The sequence below is a fragment of the Amblyraja radiata genome, chromosome 1 (assembly GCF_010909765.2).
Source record: "Amblyraja radiata isolate CabotCenter1 chromosome 1, sAmbRad1.1.pri, whole genome shotgun sequence".
Classification (NCBI taxonomy): Eukaryota; Metazoa; Chordata; class Chondrichthyes; order Rajiformes; family Rajidae; genus Amblyraja; species Amblyraja radiata.
The window spans coordinates 46,945,645-46,967,576 of record NC_045956.1 but is presented as its reverse complement, the minus strand read 5'-3'; the positions used below and the strand labels follow the sequence as shown (position 1 = coordinate 46,967,576).

At 44.3% G+C, this 21,932-nt stretch overlaps 1 protein-coding gene across 4 annotated transcripts in view; it reads right to left on the bottom strand.

The window, feature by feature from the left end:
* The window catches only part of evc2 (EvC ciliary complex subunit 2), a 172,886-nt gene that overhangs the window by 48,384 nt on the left and 102,570 nt on the right, over nt 1-21,932 (bottom strand). For all 4 annotated transcript variants that reach the window (XM_033021146.1, XM_033021155.1, XM_033021164.1 and 1 more), the window contains 3 exons: nt 20,671-21,122; nt 16,277-16,472; nt 11,129-11,257 (listed from right to left, as the gene is read on the bottom strand). In XM_033021146.1, the coding sequence (XP_032877037.1) occupies nt 11,129-11,257; nt 16,277-16,472; nt 20,671-21,122 (777 nt within the window). The remainder of the gene's footprint in view (nt 1-11,128; nt 11,258-16,276; nt 16,473-20,670; nt 21,123-21,932) is intronic.

Below are 21,932 nucleotides of genomic sequence, written 5' to 3'. Positions count from 1 at the left end.
GGTGGGGGGGGGAGGGAAACTACCTTTCAGGGTCCCTACCTGGTCGGAGAGGTAGCTTTTCTCCGGGCTGCACCGTCGACACGTCCTCGCGGCCTACCAGCGGGCCTGGAGCGGCGTTTCCTGAGGGGACCGCCCAGAACCTCGGCTTCGGCGGCGGCACAGCGCTGGAGCGCTATTGAGGAGCGGGCGATGCCTTGCCCGGGTCGCCGTGCTGAAGCTCCGGTGAGCTGAAGACCGCCGAGTAAAACATCACGGAGCTGCGGGTCTGTGGAGCGGTCAGCTGCGCGCGGCGGCGCTGAACTTTTCATCGGGAGCCTGGGATCTCACGACGAGATCGCCAGTAATGGAGCTCCATCCGGTGCGGCCTTGTTGGCTTCGGAAGCCGCGGTCTCGAGTAAGGAGGCGGCTGTTCCAGGTGACCCAAGCCGCTGAGAGGATTCTCCCGACGCCGGAGCACCATCACCCGGCGAGAACGGCCTGGAACATTGGGCCTCCGTAGCGGCGACTGCGGAGGCCTCAATAGGCCTGACTATGGGTGGACATGGGGATGGGACTGGACTTAGTGCCTTCCCTCATAATGGAAACCATTGTGGGGGGATGTTTTTTATGTTAAAGTTCCTTATTATTGTCATGTTTGTATTCTTTTTTTATGTGCTGCATTGGCAACAAGAATTTCACTGCACATAGGTGTCTAATAAAGTGCGCAATGTGACTAATAAAGAAACCTTTGAAACCTTTGGTCAAGTTTAATCCACAATTGGAGAGGGAGAAGAGTAGATCGGAGGTGTCAGTGTTGCAGTTGAATAAAGTGGACTATGGGTACATGAGGGAGGAGCTGGCCAAAGTTGACTGGAAAGTTACACTAGCAGGGATGACAGTGGAACAAAAATGGCAGGTGTTTCTAGGAATAATACAGAAGGTGCAGGATCAGTTCATTCCTAGGAGGAAGAAAGATTCCAAGGGGAGAAAGGGACGATCATGGCTGACAAAGGACGTCAGGGACAGTATAAAAATTAAAGCAAAGAAGTACAACGTAGCAAAGATGAGCGGGAAGCAAGAGGATTGGGTAATGCTTAAAGAACAACAGAAGATAACCAAAAAGACAATACGGGGAGAAAAGATGAGGTACGAAGGTAAGCTAGCCAAGAATATAAAGCAGGATAGTAAAGGCTTCTTTAGGTATGTGAAGAGGAAAAAATCAGTTAAGACCAAAGTTGGACCCTTGAAGACTGAAAAAGGTGAATTTATATTGGGGAACAAGGAAATGGCAGATGAGTTGAACAGGTACTTTGGATCTGTCTTCACTAAGGAGGTCACAAACAATCTTCCTGATATAGTAGTGGCCAGAGGATCTGGGGTGACAGATGAACTGAAGGAAATCCACATTAGGCAGGAAATGGTGTTGGATAGACTGATGGGACTGAAGGCTGATAAATCCTCAGGGCCTGATGGTCTGCATCCCAGGGTACTTAAGGAAGTGGCTCTAGAAATCGTGGATGCATTGGTGATAATGTTCCAATGTTCTATAGACTCAGGATCAGTTCCTGTGGATTGGAGGGTGGCTAATGTTATCCCACTTTTTAAGAAAGGCAGGAGAGAGAAAACAGGGAATTATAGACCAGTTAGCCTGACATCGGTGGTGGGGAAGATGCTGGAGTCAATTATAAAAGATGAGATAGCCGAACATTTGGATAGCAGTAACAGGATCGGTCCAAGTCAGCCTGGATTTACGAAGGGGAAATCATGCTTGACTAATCTTCTGGAATTTTTTGAAGATGTGACTAGGAAAATGGACAAGGGAGAGCCAGCGGATGTAGTGTACTGGACTTTCAGAAAGCATTTGATAAGGTCCCATAGGAGATTAGTGGGAAAAATTAGGGCACATGGTATTGGGGGTAGAGAAATGGAGGTACACTAAAATGCTGGAGAAACTCAGCGGGTGCAGCAGCATCTATGGAGCGAAGGAGATAGGCAACGTTTCGGGCCGAAACCCTTCTTCATAGAGAAATGGTTGGCAGACAGGAAACAAAGAGTAGGGATTAAGGGTCCCTTTCAGAATGGCAGGCAGTGACTAGTGGGGTACCGCAAGGCTCGGTGCTGGGACCCCAGCTATTTACAATATACATCAATGATTTGGATGAAGGGATTCAAAGTAACAATAGCAAATTTGCAGATGACACAAAGCTGGGTGGCAGTGTGAACTGTGAGGAGGATGCTATGAGAATGCAGGGTGACTTGGACAGGTTGGGGGAGTGGGCAGATGCATGGCAGATGAAGTTTAATGCGGATAAATGTGAGGTTATCCACTTTGACAGCAAAAACGGGAAGGCAGATTACTATCTAAATGGCGTCAAGTTGGGAAAAGGGGAAGTACAACGGGATCTGGGGTTCCTTGTACATCAGTCTATGAAAGTAAGCATGCAGGTACAGCAAGCAGTGAAGAAAGCGAATGGCATGTTGGCCTTTATAACTCGAGGAATCGAATATAGGCGCAAAGAGGTCTTTCTGCAGTTGTACAGAGCCTTAGTGAGGTCATACCTGGAGTATTGTGTGCAGTTTTGGTCCCCTAATTTGAGGAAGAACATTCTTGCTATTGAGGTAGAGCAGCGTAGGTTTACAAAGTTAATTCCCGGGATGGCGGGACTGTCATATGCTGAGAGAATGGAGCAGCTGGGCTTGTACACTCTGGAGTTTAGAAGGATGAGAGGATATCTAATTGAAACATATGATTGTTAAGGGCTTGGACACAATAGAGGCAGGAAACATGTTCCCGATGTTGGGGGAGTCCAGAACCAGGGGCCACAGTTTAAGAATAAGGAGTAAGCCATTTAGAACGGAGACGAGGAAACACTTTTTCTCACAGAGAGTGGTGAGTCTGTGGAATTCTCTGCCTCAGAGGGCGGTGGAGGCAGGTTCTCTGGATGCTTTCAAGAGAGAGCTAGATAGGGCTCTTAAAGGTAGCAGAGTCAGGGGATATGGGAAGGAAGGAACGGGGTACTCACTGAGGATGATCAGCCATGATCACATTGAATGGCAGTGCTAGCTTGAAGGGCCGAATGGCCTACTCCTGCACCTATTGTCTATTGTCTATTAAGATGGCAGATCATTGGATGCTGAAGGGGTTTAAGTTAGATGGGGCAGAGCTTTATTTGGGATCTGTTGGTGGTGAGGTAGAGGATTCCTTTGGCTTGAACTGGACTCAGGATATGGGATAAGATGTTAAGGTCTGAGATGAGCAGAAATGTTTTAACATAAAGGGTTTTGAATTTGTGGAATTCACTGTTGGAGAAGTTGCTAGGGGCCACGTCACTGAGAGTGGGAGAGTGCAGGAAAGGGGCATTGAGATAAAGAATCAGCCATGATTGTATTGAATGGCAGAGTAAGCTCAAAGGGCTGAATGCCCTATGCCTGCCTTTAATTGGGGATGGACATTAGAGATGGTATTGTCAGATATATCAACATCATGCGAACAAAGACAGAAAGAGATAGTTAAACAGTTACTTGTTCTATTGTCATCACGATACCCCCAGGGCCGGCCTTAGGAGGTGCGGGGCCCAATTGGGAACAATTTTGGTAAGCCCCAGGTTCCCAGCCAAGGTCTGTAGATTCATAGAAATATAATTAAAGTCTATTATAGACTTTACTTTCCATTCTACCATAGAGATATAGTCTATTGTAGACTTTATATCTCTATGGTAGAATGGAAAGTAATCAAAATGCGACTTAATGGACCAAACAGATCTAAGCTACATTTTAATATAAAATTGCATACATGTAAGCCTACAAGTAGCAAACAAAATGTGTAGATCACCTCTGAAAAGTACATAGTTACAATACCACTTGTTTTAATGACTGTGAAATGAAAAAAAAGTTATTTAATTAAATAGATACTGGAAAACCAATAACCGTTGGTGAAAAACCTGTTCAGGCATTAAATTTTGGGCTTCAGCCCCATCCTACCCTTTGGGCTTCTACCCCATCCTAATTTAGTTGTGTGTGTTAGTTGTCTGTGCGTGATGTGTGTGTGGGAGGGAAGGAGAGAAGGGAGGGTGGGAAGGAAGGAGAGAAGGGAGGGCGGGAGGGAGAGAAGGAGAGAAAGAAGGGATGGGAGCGAATGAGATAAGGGAAAAGAGAGAAGAAGGAGGGAGAGAAGGAGAGGGCCGGCGGCAGGAGCAGATGCCGGGGACCGGGTGTGAGCTGAGGCCGATGTTTGTAAATGCTGCTCCCACCCCCGGCCCGGCCCGGCCCGGCCCTCCGTGTATTGTTCACCGCGTCTCCCCGGGGAGAGAAAGGGGTGGATCCCAGGCTGTGTGCGTCAAGCACGGTGACTGGAGGGGCGGGAGCAAAGATCCTATAGCAAGCAGATTTATAGCTCCGCTATAGGATCTTTGGGCGGGAGCGCTGCCCCGGGACCGCGAGGGAACGACCCACCTCCCCCTCTCCATTCCCCCTCACACCCCTCTCCCCGTCTATCCTTTTCTTCCCCTCCACCCCTCTACTCTCTCTCCGCCCCTCTCTCCCCCCTCCACCCGGGGTAGATCTACCCGAGCCGAGAATCGATTAGTCTGGCGCGGGGCCCCCTTACTCGCAGGGCTCAATTGGGAGCAATCGGTCCAATCGGCTTAAGGCCAGCCCTGCATACCCCGCATTTGTCTACAGCACATATATAACTGCGCTTCAAACAAAAGTCATCTATTGGGATACTTAGAGATGTTAACAGAACAATTTATTTATTCCTTAATTATTAACCAGTTTGAATGTGTTAAATAACTACAATATTTTTTTTCTGAACAGAGAATGATTGCAGTAATCTAAACCACAGCATTTCTAAATCTAAATAGTCTCAGTATAATTCAGCAACACAGGATGTCCAAAATGCCCGTAAGCATTAAATTATTTCATGTCATATTTTTGATAGCTTTGCATTGACTTAAATCCATAATAACATCATAACCAAACCTATGATCCCTACATTGGATACAAGTTCATAGATCTCCTAGTAATGGAACACAGTCACTGCTCATTTCTCTGTACTGCAGTTTTACAAATATATTACAGATTATATGACTCAACCTGTGGAGCTCGTCAGCCTTGTGCAGGAGTGAGCAATTTGTCAGTGGACAAATGGAGTTTTAACCAGATAAATAATGCGGTAGTCAGACTGCCTTTGAGGTAGTTTATGTGGCGTCATCTGGGATTTACAGTCAAAGAGCTGTTAATTATAAACAGCTTATCAGCATTTTGTGTGAAAAGTAAATCTGCAATAAGTGGATACCTGCAAGGAAACTAGAAACTGCTGGAATTGTGCAACAGCTTGTACCCAGGCAACACGGACATTTGCGGAGATGAGATGGAATATTTCCACCATTTCTGACTATGCTTAACAAAATAATGGCACTATAATTATTCCCTGAGCACATCAGTACATCAATGAATTTTGAAATGAATAGGCTAAAGCTCCAGTGAAACAGTTGGAGTGTAATTGCAGATGTAGAATCTGAAGCATTTGTATCAGATCACCCGTGGTGCAATTTCAGGGCTGATGGATTTAAAATTAATATTTTACACCATCACAGAAAGTGGACCGGGAAACATTTCTGAACTTTGGTGTGTCCATTTACTCATTGCTTTGTGATGTGCTTCGTGTTGTAGCTAGCTATTGAACTAGGCACAATATACTATGCTAAATATTAGCAATGTTACTAAGTTTTGAGATTTTAAAAATCAAGTCTGCAATTTATCCCATCAGATAAAGCATAAAAAGAAGTTTAATTTGACACCTAATTCACTTTCATATCTTCAGTATTAAAAAAGTTATGGCCATTTTCATACTCAGAAATTAGCATCTTGTTCCCTATTGATTTTCCATTGACTTAACACAAAAGCTGTGATCAAGGACAGTGAAATGGCCATAACTTTATTAAAAATTAAGAGAACTGAAAGAGATTTTCAGTTATTACTAGACCAAGTGCAGACCCGTTGGGTCTGTTTCCCCAACGGCGTTTGCGGGGGGGGGGGGGGGGGCTGCGGCATCACACTCACATTAACCACCCCCCCAAACACACAGGTGGGGGGAGGGGGGTTGAGAAGAGAGGAGGGAGGGGAGAGGAGGAGGAAACGGGACAGATTTGGGAGGGAAAGGAGAGCGGGGTAGGGGGTGAGAGAGGGGGATGGGGAGAGAGATGTGGGGGAGGGGGGGATGGGGAAGGAGGGGAGGAGGGAGGGAAGAGGAGAGGGGTGGGTGGAGAGAGGGGAAAGAGTGGGGAGCGAGAGTGGAGGGGGAGGGGGGAGAGAAGTGGAAGAGTGGGGAGGGAGGGGGAGAGGGGTAGGGGGAGTGATGGAAGAAGGACAGAGGGGTAGGGGGAAGGGTGGGGGGCGAGAGGGGAGGGAGGGGGAGAGTGAGGGGTGGGGCAGTGAGATGGAGAGGGGTGGGGTAAGGGGGAGTGGTGGAAGAGGTACAGAGGGGTAGGGGAAGGGGGCGGGGAAGAGAGGTAAGGGGGTGGGATAGAGAGGGAAGGGGGTGGGGGAGAGAGGGATGGCGTGGGAGGAGGAGGGGAGAAGGGTGAGGGGGAGGAGAGAGGGGCAGGGAGAGATGTGTGGGGGTAGGGGATGAGAGGAGGAAGAGTGTGGAGGGAGGGAAAGAGTGTGGAGGGGGAAGGGAGTGGGGAGAGAGGGAAGGGGTGGGAGAGAGAGGGAATGGGGGTGGTGGAAGAAGGATGGGGGTGGGAGGAGGAGAGGGTGAGGAGAGGGAGAGCAGAGAGGGGTGGGGGAGGGGGGAGAGAGGGATGGGGGAGGGGGAGAGTGGTGTGGGGGAGGGGAGGAGGGAGATGGGGTAGAGGGGTGGGGGAGAGGTAAGGTGAGTGGGAGACAGTGGGATGGGAGGGGGAGGAGAGGGAGAGGGGTGAAGAGAGGGAGGGGGGAGGAGAGAGGGATGGGGAGGGGAGAGAGATGTGGGGGAGGGATGGGGACGGAGAGGAGGAAGGAGGGGGTGGGGGAGGGAGGGGGAAGAGTGTGGAGGGAGGGTGAAGAGTGTGGAGAGAGGGGGAGAGGGGGAAAGTGTGGGGAGGGATAGTGGGAGGGGGGGAGGTGGAAGAGTGGGGAGGGTCAGAGGGGTAGGGGAGAGAGGGGAGGGAGGGGGAAGGGAGGGGGAGAGAGAGGGGTGGGGGATGGAAAGCGGTGGGGTGAGGGAGAGAAGTGGAAGAGTGTGGAGGGAGGGGTAGGGGAAGTGGTGGAAGAGGGACAGAGGGGTAGGAGGAAGGGGGTGGGGGGAGAGAGGGAAGGGGGTGGGGTAGAGAGGGAAGGGGGGTGGGGAGAGAGGGATGGGTGGGAGAGGGAGAGGGGTGAGGAGAGGGAAACATAGAAATTAAGTGCAGGAGTAGGCCATTCGGCCCCTTGAGCCTGCACCACCATTCAATATGATCATGGCTGATCATCCAACTCAGTATCCTGTACCTGCCTTCTCTCCATACCCCCTGATCCCTTTAGCCACAAGGGCCACATCTAACTCCCTCTTAAATATAGCCAATGAACTGGCCTCAACTACCTTCTGTGGCAGAGAATTCCAGAGATTCACCACTCTCTGTGTGAAAAATGTTTTTCTCATCTCTGTCCTAAAGGATTTCCCCCTTATCTTTAAACTGTGACCCCTTGTTCTGGACTTCCCCAACATCTGGAACAATCTTCCTGCATCTAGCCTGTCCAACCCCTTAAGAATTTTATAAGTTTCTATAAGATCCCCGCTCAATCTCCTAAATTCTAGAGAGTATAAACCAAGTCTATCCAGTCTTTGTTCATAAGAGTCCTGACATCCCAGGAATCAGTCTGGTGAACCTTCTCTGTACTCCCTCTATGGCAAGAATGTCTTTGAGCATTGGGCATTGTGACATCACACAATGGAACGTTCACCATGGGCTGGGGCTCCTGCAAAGGCATATGTAAATGAATCCATTCCGATTGGACATATGTGAACATTGGGCATTGTGACATCACACAATGGAACGTTCACCATGGGCTGGGGCTCCTGCAAAGGCATATGTAAATGAATCCATTCCGATTGGACATCTGTGAGCATCGGGCATTGTGACATCACACGATGGAACGTTCAGCAGGGGCTGGGGCTGGGGCTGCTTCTATGGGTGAGAAGCCAGTTTTTTTTTTGAAATATTGGGGGGGAGAAGGATTTGATTAAAAATGTGTACATAAACATGACGAAATGTAATCAAGAGCAGATACTTAGAAAGAAAAGTGAAATCTCTACCGAAATGGAAAATATGTCGGCGATTCTGCGTCTGCTTTCGGCGTAGCAAGGAATCAAAGGAAGAAAGGCGGCCGGCAGCCGGACGGACGCCGGACTCCGGCAGGCACACAGTTTTATATATTAATAGAATAGATAGATAGATAGAATAGATAGAATAGATAGATAGAAGCATTCTGAAACAAATATTAAACAATCTTACTTGGATGACCGGAAATTAAAGCATATCATTAGTTAGTTACCCAATTGTAGCTAATTCCAAAATTCAATTACTAGATCTAAACATCTATCCATTTCTTAAGGAAAGATTAACATTTTTAAATAGCCTAAGTGTCCAAAGAACATTCACACAATAATTCACAATAAAACATGATTTTTAAATCATTAATTTATAGGCCAAATGGAAGGGATTTAGTGTTCAATTGCTGTAAATTAATGGTCATTTAAATCAGCTTGCAAGTGGGATTTTGTGGAACGCGCTGGTTTGGAACGCTGCCATTGCAGTGAATTTGAAGCCCATATGGCATGAAAGATACCGTGGGATTGAATGGGCCCCCAAGTCAGCTACTCGCAACATAAAATTTTGTATAAAGGGATCTTAAGAAGCCCTTTTTAATGTAAAAATAAACAGCCTACCTTGCCTTGTCCCCTACATGAGATCCATCCCGTTGTCGGGGTTCGCGGCTTTAGAGGATGATTTTTAATCTACTATAACAATTAAATAACCCTATTTAGTTTAAAAATACCTGCAGCGAACGAATTTCGCAGCGATTTTTCGTCAGCAACTAAGTAGGCTGAACAACATCGATTTCAACAGCCTAGAGAAAATCGCGTTTTAAACCCACCCCCCTCTCAAAGGCGCCAAAGTCGCGCACACGGGCAGCGGCAGAACTGCAGCACCGCTGAAGGTAAGTTTTACAACATACCTACAAATATGACCCAGATAATTCTTATCATTCAAAGTACTTTCTCCATATTATGAGTACTGAGGTATTGGCTGAGGAGGGGTGTTCAGGGCAATTTCTTAGTGTGTGTTTGAAATGACACCTTGATATAGAATCCAGACTTACTCCAATAGCTATCTATTACATGGATGGCACAGCGGTGCAGCTGGTAGAGCTGCTGCCTCAAGGTGCCAGAGACCCGGGTTTGATCCTGACCTCAGAAGCTGTCTGTGTGAAATTTGCACATTCTCCCCATGACCACGAGGGTTTCATACGGGTGCTCTGGCTTCATTTCATATCCCAAAGATGTGCAGGTTTGTGTAGGGAGTGAATGCAAAAGTGGGATAACGTTGCACTAGTGTGAGCAGGTGATTGATGGTCGGTGTGGACTTAGTGTGTCGAAGGATCGGTACCAAGCTAAACAAACCAACATACCTGCACCACCATCAAGGTTGCCTAGCGCAGGTCCCTTGCCCTTCCTTTGCCAATTTGATCACCTGTTGGTTCGCCTCGTGGCTTACTGACTGTGAACCAAAGCAGTAATCTCTGGAGATCTACTTCAGGATTGCTTTGAGTTGGTGAACTGGAATATGTTCAAGATGTTTTTTTTGATAAATAAATAAATAAATAATAATAAAAATAAATTGGATAGTTATATGGACGGGAAAGGAATGGAGGGTCATGGTCTGAGCGCAGGTATATGGGACTAGGGGAGAATACGTGTTCGGCACGGACTAGAAGGGTCGAGATGGCCTGTTTCCGTGCTGTAATTGTTATATGGTTATAATGTCATCCTCAATAAGTATACCTCAGTCGTCATAGGTTTCATCAAGAAATAAGTTGGCGACTGTGTCCTGACAGAGACAGTTAGGGTCTTTCCGAACCAGAAACCTGGGATGAATGGAGAGATTGACTCTCTGCTAAAGTCCAGATCCAAGGTTTTCAAGGAGGATGATCCTACACTGTACATGTTTACCTCCTTGCCTGAGGTCATCTGTTACTGTCCCTGATTTGACCTGGATTTTTTTGTTTCCAGTCCACTCCACGCCACCCCCGAACCCCCCGCCCCACCTCCATTACAATCAATCTGAAGAAGGATCCCGACCTGAAATTACAGCTATCCATTTTTTCCAGAGATACTGTCTGACCCACTGAGTTATACCAGTATTTTGTGTCTATCTTTGGTATAAGCCAGCATCTGCAGTACCTTTTATTATATTTAAAGCAAATTTACTTTTTTAGGCATCTGAAAAGATTCAGCATGTCCACAAATATTCCCCCAGACTTGCACAGGTGTGCAATAGAATGTTTAGTTTAGTTTAGTTTAGTGTAGAGGTACAGCGCAGAAACAGGCTCTTTGGCCAACCGAGCCCGTACCGACCAGCAATCCCCACACACTAGCACTAACCTGCGCGCACACACTAGGGACAATTTATCATTTTTACCAAAGCCAATTAATCTACAAACTAATATGTTGCTGTTTGCTGGTGGCAATACGCTTGTTAATTAAGCTTTCAAGGATGTTGGCCTTGAAGATATAATTACCATCAGAAGACTGCTTCACTAGTTTGTGGAGCAACATTCCCAATTTTGCCAGGTCCACTCTGTTAAATAGGAGAACTTTGTAATGCAGATGATCTTTGCCTTTGTCAAATCAAGTTAAATTATGGGTTCATCTAGTTGGCGCATCTATTTTATTCTTCTTATATTTTGTAATTGGATTTGACAGAAAGATAAACTACAATTGGCAACATCCGAATGGCTGGAATCAGGACATCTGTGTTTCATAGCCTACAGGTTTAACATTGAATTATGTCCCAGCAAGGCAGTGTGTGACGCAATTGAACAGATTGCCAGCAATAGCATGTGTCCAGCAGATTGCTTCCACATTGTCGTTACATTGATGGAATCTATCTTTCTGAAGCCTTACCTTACTCATTTCTTCATCAGCTCTCTCGGTTTCTCCAGTGTACAATTTAATTTTCTGTCTTGTATGCTCTTGTAACGTCACCAGTGTGTTCTGGTCACTATGTCCACGTTCTTTGCCGTTTACTTTATCCTGTGATATAGACACACACAGATAAGCTTTCAATAATCTATCAAACAGCCCAGATGCCCCACCGTTGACTCCATCTACACTTCACCCTGCCTTGGGAAACCAGGCCACATAATTAAGAACCTTTTTCACAACAGTCATTCCCTCTTTGCCCTGCTATGTTTGGGCAGAAGATACAAACGCTTGAAAGCACGTACCACCAGACTCTGGAACAGCTTCTTCCCCTTTGCTGGCAGACTACTGAATAGTCGTCCCACAAGCGAGGGTATAGTTTCAATCTTCCAACCAACCACTGTGGGCATTGGACTTTTTCCTCTGGAACTGTAATGCTTCAAAGCTATAAACTATATTCTGCACTCTGGTATTTTCTCTTTTCACTACATGCTGTTCTTGTGTATGGGTTGATTGCACTCATAGTTTAAAACACGTTGGGACAGGTACATGGATAGGATACGCTTAGAAGGCTGTGGGCCAAAATCAGGTAGGTGGGACTAGTGCAGATGGAACATGTTGGTCAATGTGGGCAGGTTGGTTGAAGGACCCATTTGCACACTGACCTTGAATACTTCCCTAGGTTAAAAGAGGTCTCTTAATTTTAACCAGATGGTGGGTGTCTGTGCCATTAAGAATGATCTCACCATTGACAAGTTCAGTTTAGGAGTAATACATGCAGAAAAGTAAAATAGGTATGATCTTCCTTGCAGGGAAAACCTCAGAATGGTCATGGAAGGAGGCCATTTGAGTTGTCAAATATGTACCAGGTCCATATAAGAACAATTCACCCTGTGCCACTTCCATCCTTCTCCTCATCCTTCTCCTCATAGCCTCCAAAATTCTTGTATTTCACGTTCGAAAAACAATACTATCCAGGGTTTTTAGTGATGCAGGCCCCAAGTGACCTTTCAACGTCACTTAGATGAGTGGTGCTGATCTGAATGTTTCAACACAGATGAAAGCAATCTGCAAAGGCGATCAGTGGCGGAGGGCAGCACAGTGATGCAGCAGTAGAGTTGCTGCCTTACAGAGCCAGAGAGCCGGGTTCGATCCTGACTACGGGTGCTGTTTGTACCGAGTTTGTATGGTCTCCCTGTGACTGCGTGGGTTTTCTACGGGTGCTCCGGTTTCCTCCCACACTCTAAAGACGTACAAGTTTTGTAGATTAATTAACGTCCCCAAAATGTAAATTGTCCCTAGATGGGGGTATATGCAGTGATCGTTGGTTTGTGCGGACTCGATGGGCTGAGGGGCCTGCTTCTGTGCTGTATCTCAAAAGTAAATAAAGGACCTACGTTTACTCAATTATAGATGTTTTAAAAGGGAAATGATTAGAATATCTTGTCAAATCAACAAGGAAAGATGGGGTTCCATTCAGGAAGCTTCAACGTTACAGTGTTATATTGGGTTTACATGTTACTATGGGAGTCTCTTTCCTCAGTTAAGTTACATTTCTGCAGAACTGAAATACAGAGAGTATCTGAATATGGATTTTTCCACTAATAAGAACGGTATTGATTTTTTCCAAATATAGAGAACATTTTGTCCATGACATCCATGGAATAGGTGTTACAGTAATGTTATGTTGCCGTGTACTGTACATGAGTGCTATTATCTTAAATGGGAATTGTAAAAAAAAAACATGTAGCACTGCACAAAGAAGTTTATTTTTGGTCTGTCTATTTTGGCAAATAGGATTAAAAACATATTTACTGAATGAGTAATAGATATATAATTCATTAGGTGCTTGGTTATAATAAGATGACATTTTGTACGACTGCTGGACTAATTTCTATGGAAAACGGCAATTTTGTCTTTCATGACAAGTAAAATGAATCCATAATTTGCTTGGGAAGAGCACACAAAACCGATTTAACACCCTTTGTATGCTAGAATGCACCAGATGGGAGATGGTGCTGGGGTTGGTGTTGGACTAAGGGAGTATGGTAGTGGGAGGTAGTTGCGATGCAACTTGGTTGCTCAGTTTCTGAATGTGCTGCTTGCAAAGGAAATAAGTAGATCAGACCATTGAGATCTGAGCAAGCTTGGAGCAATGTTCTTTCCTCCATCAAGCTAAATATTGCAGATTCCAGAACCAGAAAAATGCAGGAAATACGATTTTTAAATCTGAAGTATTTTTGGTGACACTCCACATTGCCCCATAATGAAACCATGGGTCTCCTTGCTCTGCATCCCTGACTTCCCACCAATTATGATGCCCTCTCCAAGGTCCTTAATGCATGTAACATGCTGCAGACAGTTCACTCGCTTTCTTGATAGCAGCCGTTGCCTCGCCTTCATGTCGGTCAAGTCAAACATAACAATGTGCAAATTAGATTTAGGTTTATTATTGTCGCGTCTACGGAGGTACAGTGAAAAGATTTATCCTGCATGCTATCCGAACAAATCAGACCACACATAAATATAATCAAACCAAAGTACAATATGTAGAGCAAAGGGGAAGATACAGAATGCAGAACATAGTTCTCAGCATTATAGCACACCAGTAACAGTGACAAAGTCCAATGTTAGCTATGGGGAAAGAGGCAAATTGGACTGTACCCTAGCTTATGGAAGAACAATTCAGAGGCTTGATAACAGAGGGGAAGAAGATGCTCCTGAGTTTGGTGGTGCACACTTTCAAGTTTTTGTATCCTTCACCAAAAAAAGTGGGGAGAAGAAGAAATGAATGGGATGGGATAAATCTTTGATTAAATGTGCAAATGTGCCAAAATTGAAGGAAAGCTTGCAATTTAAGGTCTGAAGTTGAAGTGTAAGATGTTTCATTCTACACAGATGACCAAACTGGGAATTCCCAGTCACGCATGCACAGCTCCCAACTCAAAACCTCAGCAGAATTGAAGCACAATGTTTCTACGATATTCCATGTTATTGCTTGCCATTGTAATACAAACTTTAGCCTATTGAATGTATTTAGCCAAAGAGGGAGCATTAACGCAGAGGTCCATTAGAGATGCTGAGATTGAAATTCCAATGGTTCATACATGTCATTGAAATGTTGGAATCAATCTGTTTATTTTCAGCCCCTGCAGCATCACTGCAGTTTTTTTCTACCATTAGTTCACAAGCTGCAGTGGCTTTTGCTAATTTATTCATTTTTCAGTCATTGCTGGCAAGTCCAGAACTTACTGCCTATTCCAGTGAGCAGCTGAATTAGAATGGTTTTCCAGGTCATTGCAAGAGTTAACCTCATTGCCTTTGGCTTGAAGTCGTATATAAGCCTGACTGGGTAAGTGCAGCTGATATCTTCCTCACATGATATTAGTGGAGCAGCTGAACCCTTATGACAATCCATTGCTTTTATGGTCATCATTGCTAAGATCATTTTTTTTTAAATTCAAAACTATCTGCTGAAATTAAATGCCATGTGGGATTTGATTCCGTTCATTGTATTTTTGTCCAGACCTCTGGGCTATTGGTCTGGCAACTCAAACATTATGTCACCATGTACACCAAGGTTACTACTTTGTACCTGCAGTCCTGCAACTTATTCTCTCTCACTTGCCCATCAACTCCCCTTTGATTCCTTTTCCCTTCCTACATTAAGGAGTAATCTACACGAGCCAATGAATTTAGCAGCATGTATTTGGGATATGGGAAAAAGCCTACATACACAGCACCGTAGCCCAGCGGTAGAGTTGCTGCCTTACAGCACCAGACCCAGGTTCGATCCTGACGACGGGTGCTTGTTTGTACGGAGTTTGTACGTTCTCCCCATGCCCTGCGTGGGGTTTCTCCGGGATCTCTGGTTTCCTCCCATACTCCCAAGGACATACAGGTTTTTAAGAAGGAACTGCAGATGCTGGAAAATCGAAGGTACACAAAAATGCTGGAGAAACTCAGCGGGTGCAGCAGCATCTATGGAGCGAAGGAAATAGGCAACGTTTCGGGTCGAAACCCTTCTTCAGACATACAGGTTTATAAGCTAATTGGTTTGGTATAATTGCAAATTGTCTCTAGTGTGTGCGAGATAGTGTCAATGTGTGGGGATCGCTGGTCGGCACAGACTCAATTGGCCGAAGGGTCTGTTTCCGCGCTGTATCTCTATACTAAACTAAACTAAAAACTACTCGCATCGGGAAGGCACAGACTCCACACAGATTTGATTTGATTTGATTCAATTTATTGTCATTGCACTTTTCAGTTCAACGAAATGGTTTAGCCTGCAGTCATAACATAGAATAAATAACAAACACTCAACACAGTTTAAAGTCCCAAAGTCATTGTCTCTTCCCTCCTTGCTCTCCCTCTGCGCTGAGGCAATCCAAGATAGCGCCCAAGGTCATGATCAAACTTGGGTCCCTGGAGCTTTGAGGCAACAGCACCATGTGCCAATCACAATCTACAAAGAATTCCATCCCAGAAAGCTAAAAGTGGAATACCTAGCCTGGTTCATCTCACAAACTGGCCTCCATCCTCATCTACTCCATTTACAATTCAGGCTATCATACGAAAGCAGTCAACATAATTAAGGACCACGCACACACCCACTCATTCCTCTTCTCCCCTCTCCCATTGGGCAGAAGTTACATATGCTTGAAAGAATATACCACCTGATTCAAGAACAGTGTAATCCCTGCTGTTATCAGAATCTTGAACATACCTCTCATAAGCAAAGGATGAGTCCCGATCTCCCAATCTACCTTGATTTGGCTCCTGCACTTTTTTATCTGCACTTTCTCTGCAACTGTAACACTATACTCTCCACTCCAATTCCTTTCTCATTTTTACTCTACCTGCTGTACTCGTGTATTGTTTGATTGTACTTATGCAGGGTATGATTTTCCTGGATAGCACACAAAATGAAAATGTGTCACTTTATCTCTGTACATGTAAGGGTGTCATGGGTTGTGGGGAGAAGGGAGGAGAATGGGGTTGAGAGGGAAAGATAGATCAGCCATGACTGAATGGCAGAATAGACATGATGGGCCAAAAGGCCTAATTCTGCTCCTATAACTTATGACCTAATGTGATAACAACAAAAAGCGTATCATTACATCCCCTTACTTGTTTTCTCCACTGTAGCTCTAGCTTTTCCATCTTTGCTTTCCTCCAGTCTGTCATGTTGGCTTGTAGAATGGACCTCTCCCGCAGTTTAGGTAGAGCCAGACTTTTATCCATTTGACAGAAAACGTCAAGAAAGCTCTGCATCACTTGTTGAACTTCCTCCTCTGATAGCACTAGCACGCTCTTCATCATGTTTCTTTGAAATGTAAAAAGTAGTTATCGGATAAGGCTGAAGGGTAAACAGTCTAAAGGCAATGCACTTAATGGGGTCCTGATGTCACCATGATCCATTGACTGCTTGACTTGTGCTACAAGATTATTTTCTGATGAATTATATTCTCCTATATTGTAACTAAACTACAGCAGTTTCATGTGGACGCAAGGAATTGCAGGTGCTGGTTTACAATATTAGATACAACATGCTGGAGTAACTCAGCGGGTCAGGCAGCATCCCTGGAGAACATGGATACGTGGCATTTCGGGTCAGGACCTTTCTTCAGACTGAAGGGAAATACTTTATGATTTCCTGTTCTTGAAACTGCCACAGACTCAGATTAATACATATCGCTTAGTGTCAATGTCCTTGCAAAATCATTGAAGATGAAAAGATCTAGGAGATGAAACAATTCATACATCACACTCGTATCAATGTTTAATTGATTTCCAAATCTCATCACTGCATCTCAGGCCAAGGTGGTAAGAAGTGTGTTAGGGATCGATACAGTATAAAAGGTGTGTTTATTGCAGGATTATCGTATGATGCTCTCCAGGGTATTTAAAAGCATTTCAAAGCCCTGTGAGTAAAGGATGCTGAAAGACTTTATAAGGTTCAGTGCACTGGCACTCAAAGGTGCCCAGTCCCGCTAAATGTACCTTCAATTATTTATCCTGCTGATGCAGCAGACAGACGTACAGCTGTCAGCCATCATCATAACTTACACAATTACTACTCCTGTACACTGTGATTTGCAAGCTGCGCTAAAAGAAGATTGAATACCTTAGTCAAACAGTGATGCAGATTTAAGGCCAAATATTGATCTCAAGCACTTTTTAAATCTTTAAATATCATTGCAATATAACTTATTATTATCACAGTAAGGCAGATGATTAAATCAGTTATGGCAACTGTACAAGTGCTCACTGTAGATTAGCTCAAGATTTGCTGGGCTTTGACAGCATATCTGTAGCTAACACTGCATTAATCTATCTATTTGCCAAAAGCAGACGGCCTGAACTTGCTGACAGATTCCAGTTGGTAAATCTGTCACTACGCTTTGCTGCTGGACTTCATGTGTCTTCTACTAGAAAGTGGGGAACCTGCCCTTATATTCTGCAACTGGATGGAGCTGCTACAGGATCCATGACGCCATTCAACGGAATGGAGGTTTTTTAGCAAAGAGGAAGGTATGTAAGAATATAAAGGATATTTTATAATGATTTGTGTTTACAGTATTATTCTTAATTAGAACATTTAAGTGTTTTGGGCTGATTAAAAAAACACTTTAAAGTTTTAGACAATAGACAATAGGTGCAGGAGTAGGCCATTCGGCCATTCGAGCCAGCACCGCCATTCAATGTGATCATGGCTGATCATCGCCAATCAATACCCCGTTCCTGCCTTCTCCCCATATCCCCTGACTCCGCTATTTTTAAAGGGCCCTATCTAGCTAGCTCTCTCTTGAAAGCATCCAGAGAACCTGCCTCCACCGCCCTCTGAGGCAGAGAATTCCACAGACTCACCACTCTCTGTGAGAGAAAGTATTTCCTCGTCTCCATTCTAAATGGTTTACTCCTTATTCTTAAACTGTGGCCCCTGGTTCTGGTCTCCCCCAACATCGGGAACATGTTTCCTGCCTCTAGCGTGTCCAAGCCTTTAACAATCTTATATGTTTCAATGAGATCCCCTCTCATCCTAAACTCCAGAGTGTACAAGCCCAGCTGCTCCATTCTCTCAGCATATGACAGTCCCGCCATCCCAGGAATTAACCTTGTAAACCTACGCTGCACACCCTCAATAGCAAGATTGTCCTTCCTCAAATTAGGGGACCAAAACTGCACACAATACTCCAGGTGTGATCTTACTAGGGCTCTGTACAACTGCAGAAGGATCTCTTTGCTCCTATATTCAATTCCTCTTGTTATAAAGGCCAACATGCCATTCGCTTTCTTCACTGCCTGCTGTACCTGCATGCTTACTTTTAAAATGTTTTAGATTTTTATTTCATTACTAACAGTCAGAGATATCCAGAATTGTTGGAAAAACTTGACAAAGCTGGAGATGTGGTTTTGTTGTTTGCCAAAGGTTATCACAGCATTTTTATGAGAGGGGCTTATTCTATCTCAAGCAAGCAACCCAATTACATTGTCTGATGGATTAAGCATGTTTTGGTCCAGCAAGTTCTTCTTAATTGGGAGTTAAATATTGGAGAGGGTGGATGGATTTGCAAAGGACCAGCAGTTCAGATCCTCATGGCATTTAGAGTCATAGAGACATTCAGCACAGAAACAGGTCCTTCAGCCCAACTTGCCCAATCCAACCAAGAAACCCATCTACGCTAGTCACACCAGCCTACATTTGGCACATATCCTTCTAAACCTTCCCCATCCATGTACCTGTCCAAATGTATTTTAAATGCTGTTATAGCACATGCCTCAACTAGCTGCTCTGACAGCTCGCTCCATATATCCACCAACCTCTGGTTGAAAACTTTGGCCTCGCATTCCTATAATTTTTTTCCCGTCTCAGCTTAAACTTATGTCCTCCGAGTCTTGATTTCTCTACTTTGGCAAAAAGAATGTGCATTTGCAGATAGTACACTGGGAAAGGGTAGCCAGTGGTGATATGGATAGAATAGGGCAGTGAAATAACAAAATGCCGCCTAACCTGATATAGTTCATTCTTTCTACTACCATTTAGCGTGGGTTGGGCAGGATATCAGAAGAAAACCTAAGACAAAATCTCTTATCTGGAATTATGCTATTATAAAGGTTAGCAGGAACAATATGGAAATGTTCACATTGATTTCCAATGTATTTTCTTGCATTCAGTCTGAAGGAGAGTCCTGACCTGAAACGTCACCTATCCATTTTCTCCAGAGATGCTGCTTGACCCTCTGACTTAATCGAACTTTTTGTGTCTATTTAAAATTTAGAGAATTGTTATCAGTATCCCGAAAATGCTCTTCCACTGAAATACCAGTTACCTGGACAGGATCATATCCCAACAAGATATAATGTGTTCCCTCCACTGGTTGGACTATCCACATATTGTTTCAAGAACCCTCTTAGATTTATCTCACAAATTCTGCCCTGTCCAAGCCTTTGACACTGAGAAAGTCCCGGTCAATATTGGGGATGTTAAAGTTACCCATAAAGAAAACCTTGTTGCTTTGGCATCTTCAGTTGATCTGTCTACATATCGGTTCCTCTATCTCCTGCTTGCTATTGGGGATGTCTACAGTACAATCCCATTAGAGTGCTTGCACCTTTCTTATTTTGAAGATTTAACCATATAGCCTCAGTGGACGATCCCTCCAGTATTTCCTTTCTGAGTGCCACCATGACAGTCTCCTTGATTATTAGTGCAACTCCTCCACCTCTTTTGCCTCCCTATCACGTCAGAAACATCAAAACCCTGCAACATTGAGCTGCCAGTCGTGTCCCTCTCGCAACCACATTTTAACAACGGCCATAACATCATAGTCCCAAGCACAGATCCAGGCTCTAAGTTCATCTACTTTCTCCACAATACTCCTTGCACTGAAATAAACCAACTTCAGCCCTTCGGTTTCACCATATTCTTTCATCTCTCCCGACCTGTCCTTCATTTGAGACTTATTGGTCCGAACCTCTAACTCCCCCATCACTCCTTCCAATTTCGGAACTATTATTCTGGTCCTCACCCCCATGCCTGTCTAGTTTAATGCACCCTGAGTATCACTTGTGAACCTTCCTGCAAGGATATTGGTCCCCCTACACTTCAGATGCAACCTCTTCATCTTGTACAAGTCACCACTGCTGCAGAAAAGATCCCAATGGTCTAAAAATCTGTAACCTTTGACCCTGCACCAACTCCTCAACCATATATTCATCTGTTCTATCTTCCTTTTCATACCCTCATTTGCAAATGACACCAGGAGTAATCTAGAGATTACTATCCTCTCTATTCTGTTTTTTTTTTTCATTCCGAACCCGAATCTATGGAATTATTTTTTTCATGTAACAAATTTAAGCCAATGCGTAAAATGTTGGACCATGGAATATCCCGAATGAAATGGCACTGTGTGATTTAAGGCATCAACTTGTCAAAACCTCTCAAAAGCAACCACAGTTATAAATGCTGATCTTGTTAACAACATTCCAAGAATTAATTCATAAAATCTTAATGCACTTACTGCAAGAGCAAATATGTCTGATGCCGTAAGAATTTCTGTTCTTCTATCTCTGACTGAAGCTGATTGGACAATTCCTGCCGAACTTGTTCCAGTAATTCATTAGCTTTATGATTTTCATTTTCATCTTGTCTCATTTGCTTTTTGTGCAGAAGATTTGCCTCATTCTCCTTTAAATAATCCTTCGGGACCCCAAGGTTGAGCAACTCCTGGCCAAGCTTAGTGTGAATCTTTTTAATTTTCAGTGAGGCGTCTTTGACAAGTTGCTCTCCGAGCATTTCCAGTCGGTCTAACGCATCCTTATCCAATTGCTCCACCAGTTCTTTGAGTTCTGCAGCTTGATTCTTTAATAGGTCATGCCAATCCAGGAGGTATTTGTTATGGCAGGATCTTCTTTCTCCAGAGGTATTGAGAAGAGATGACAGTTCATTTTCTTGACATTCATGCTCACCAACCTAACAATACAAAGAATTACACCAAAATCGCCTCTCTTGAAGAAAAACCATGCCAATTATCCAGGGCACAGAATAACATAACACAAAAATGCAAAAAAAAAATCTCTTTCATTAAATATGCAATACAGTAGTGGAAGTGCGTTGAATAGCTTACTTCCAAAATTTAGATCTGCTGAATACAAAGGAATGGATTTTGGAAGCAGATTGCAAAGATAAATTGCTCTTCAATTGTACATTTAGCACAAGCAAAAAGAGTGAACTTCTGCATGGAATTCCATAAACATTACTTTTGTGTAAAGTCACTGTTTATTGTGGAAATAGCTGTACGGGATTCACAGTTCTGTCTTTTAGGCATGTTATCATATTTAAGAAATTCATGATAGGTTGAAGAAACAGGCGAGAGAAAGTTACAATAATAATGACAGAATACATCCATAAATTTTGCATTATTAGTCACGGTCCTGCTTTCAATAGACATAGACGATAGGTGCAGGAGTAGGCCATTCGGCCCTTCGAGCCAGCACCGCCATTCAATGTGATCATGGCTGATCATCCACAATCAGTACCCCGTTCCTGCCTTCTCCTCGTATTCCCTGCGCTATCATTAAGATCCCTATCAAGCTCTCTCTCTCTATCAGAACCGGCCTCCACCGCCCTCTGAGGCAGAGAATTCCACAGACTCACAACTCTCTGTGTGAAAAAGTGTTTCCTCATCTCCGTTCTAAATGCCTTACCTCTTATTCTTAAACTGTGGCCCCTGGTTCTGGACTCTCCCAACATCAGGAACATGTTTCCTGCCTCTAGCGTGTC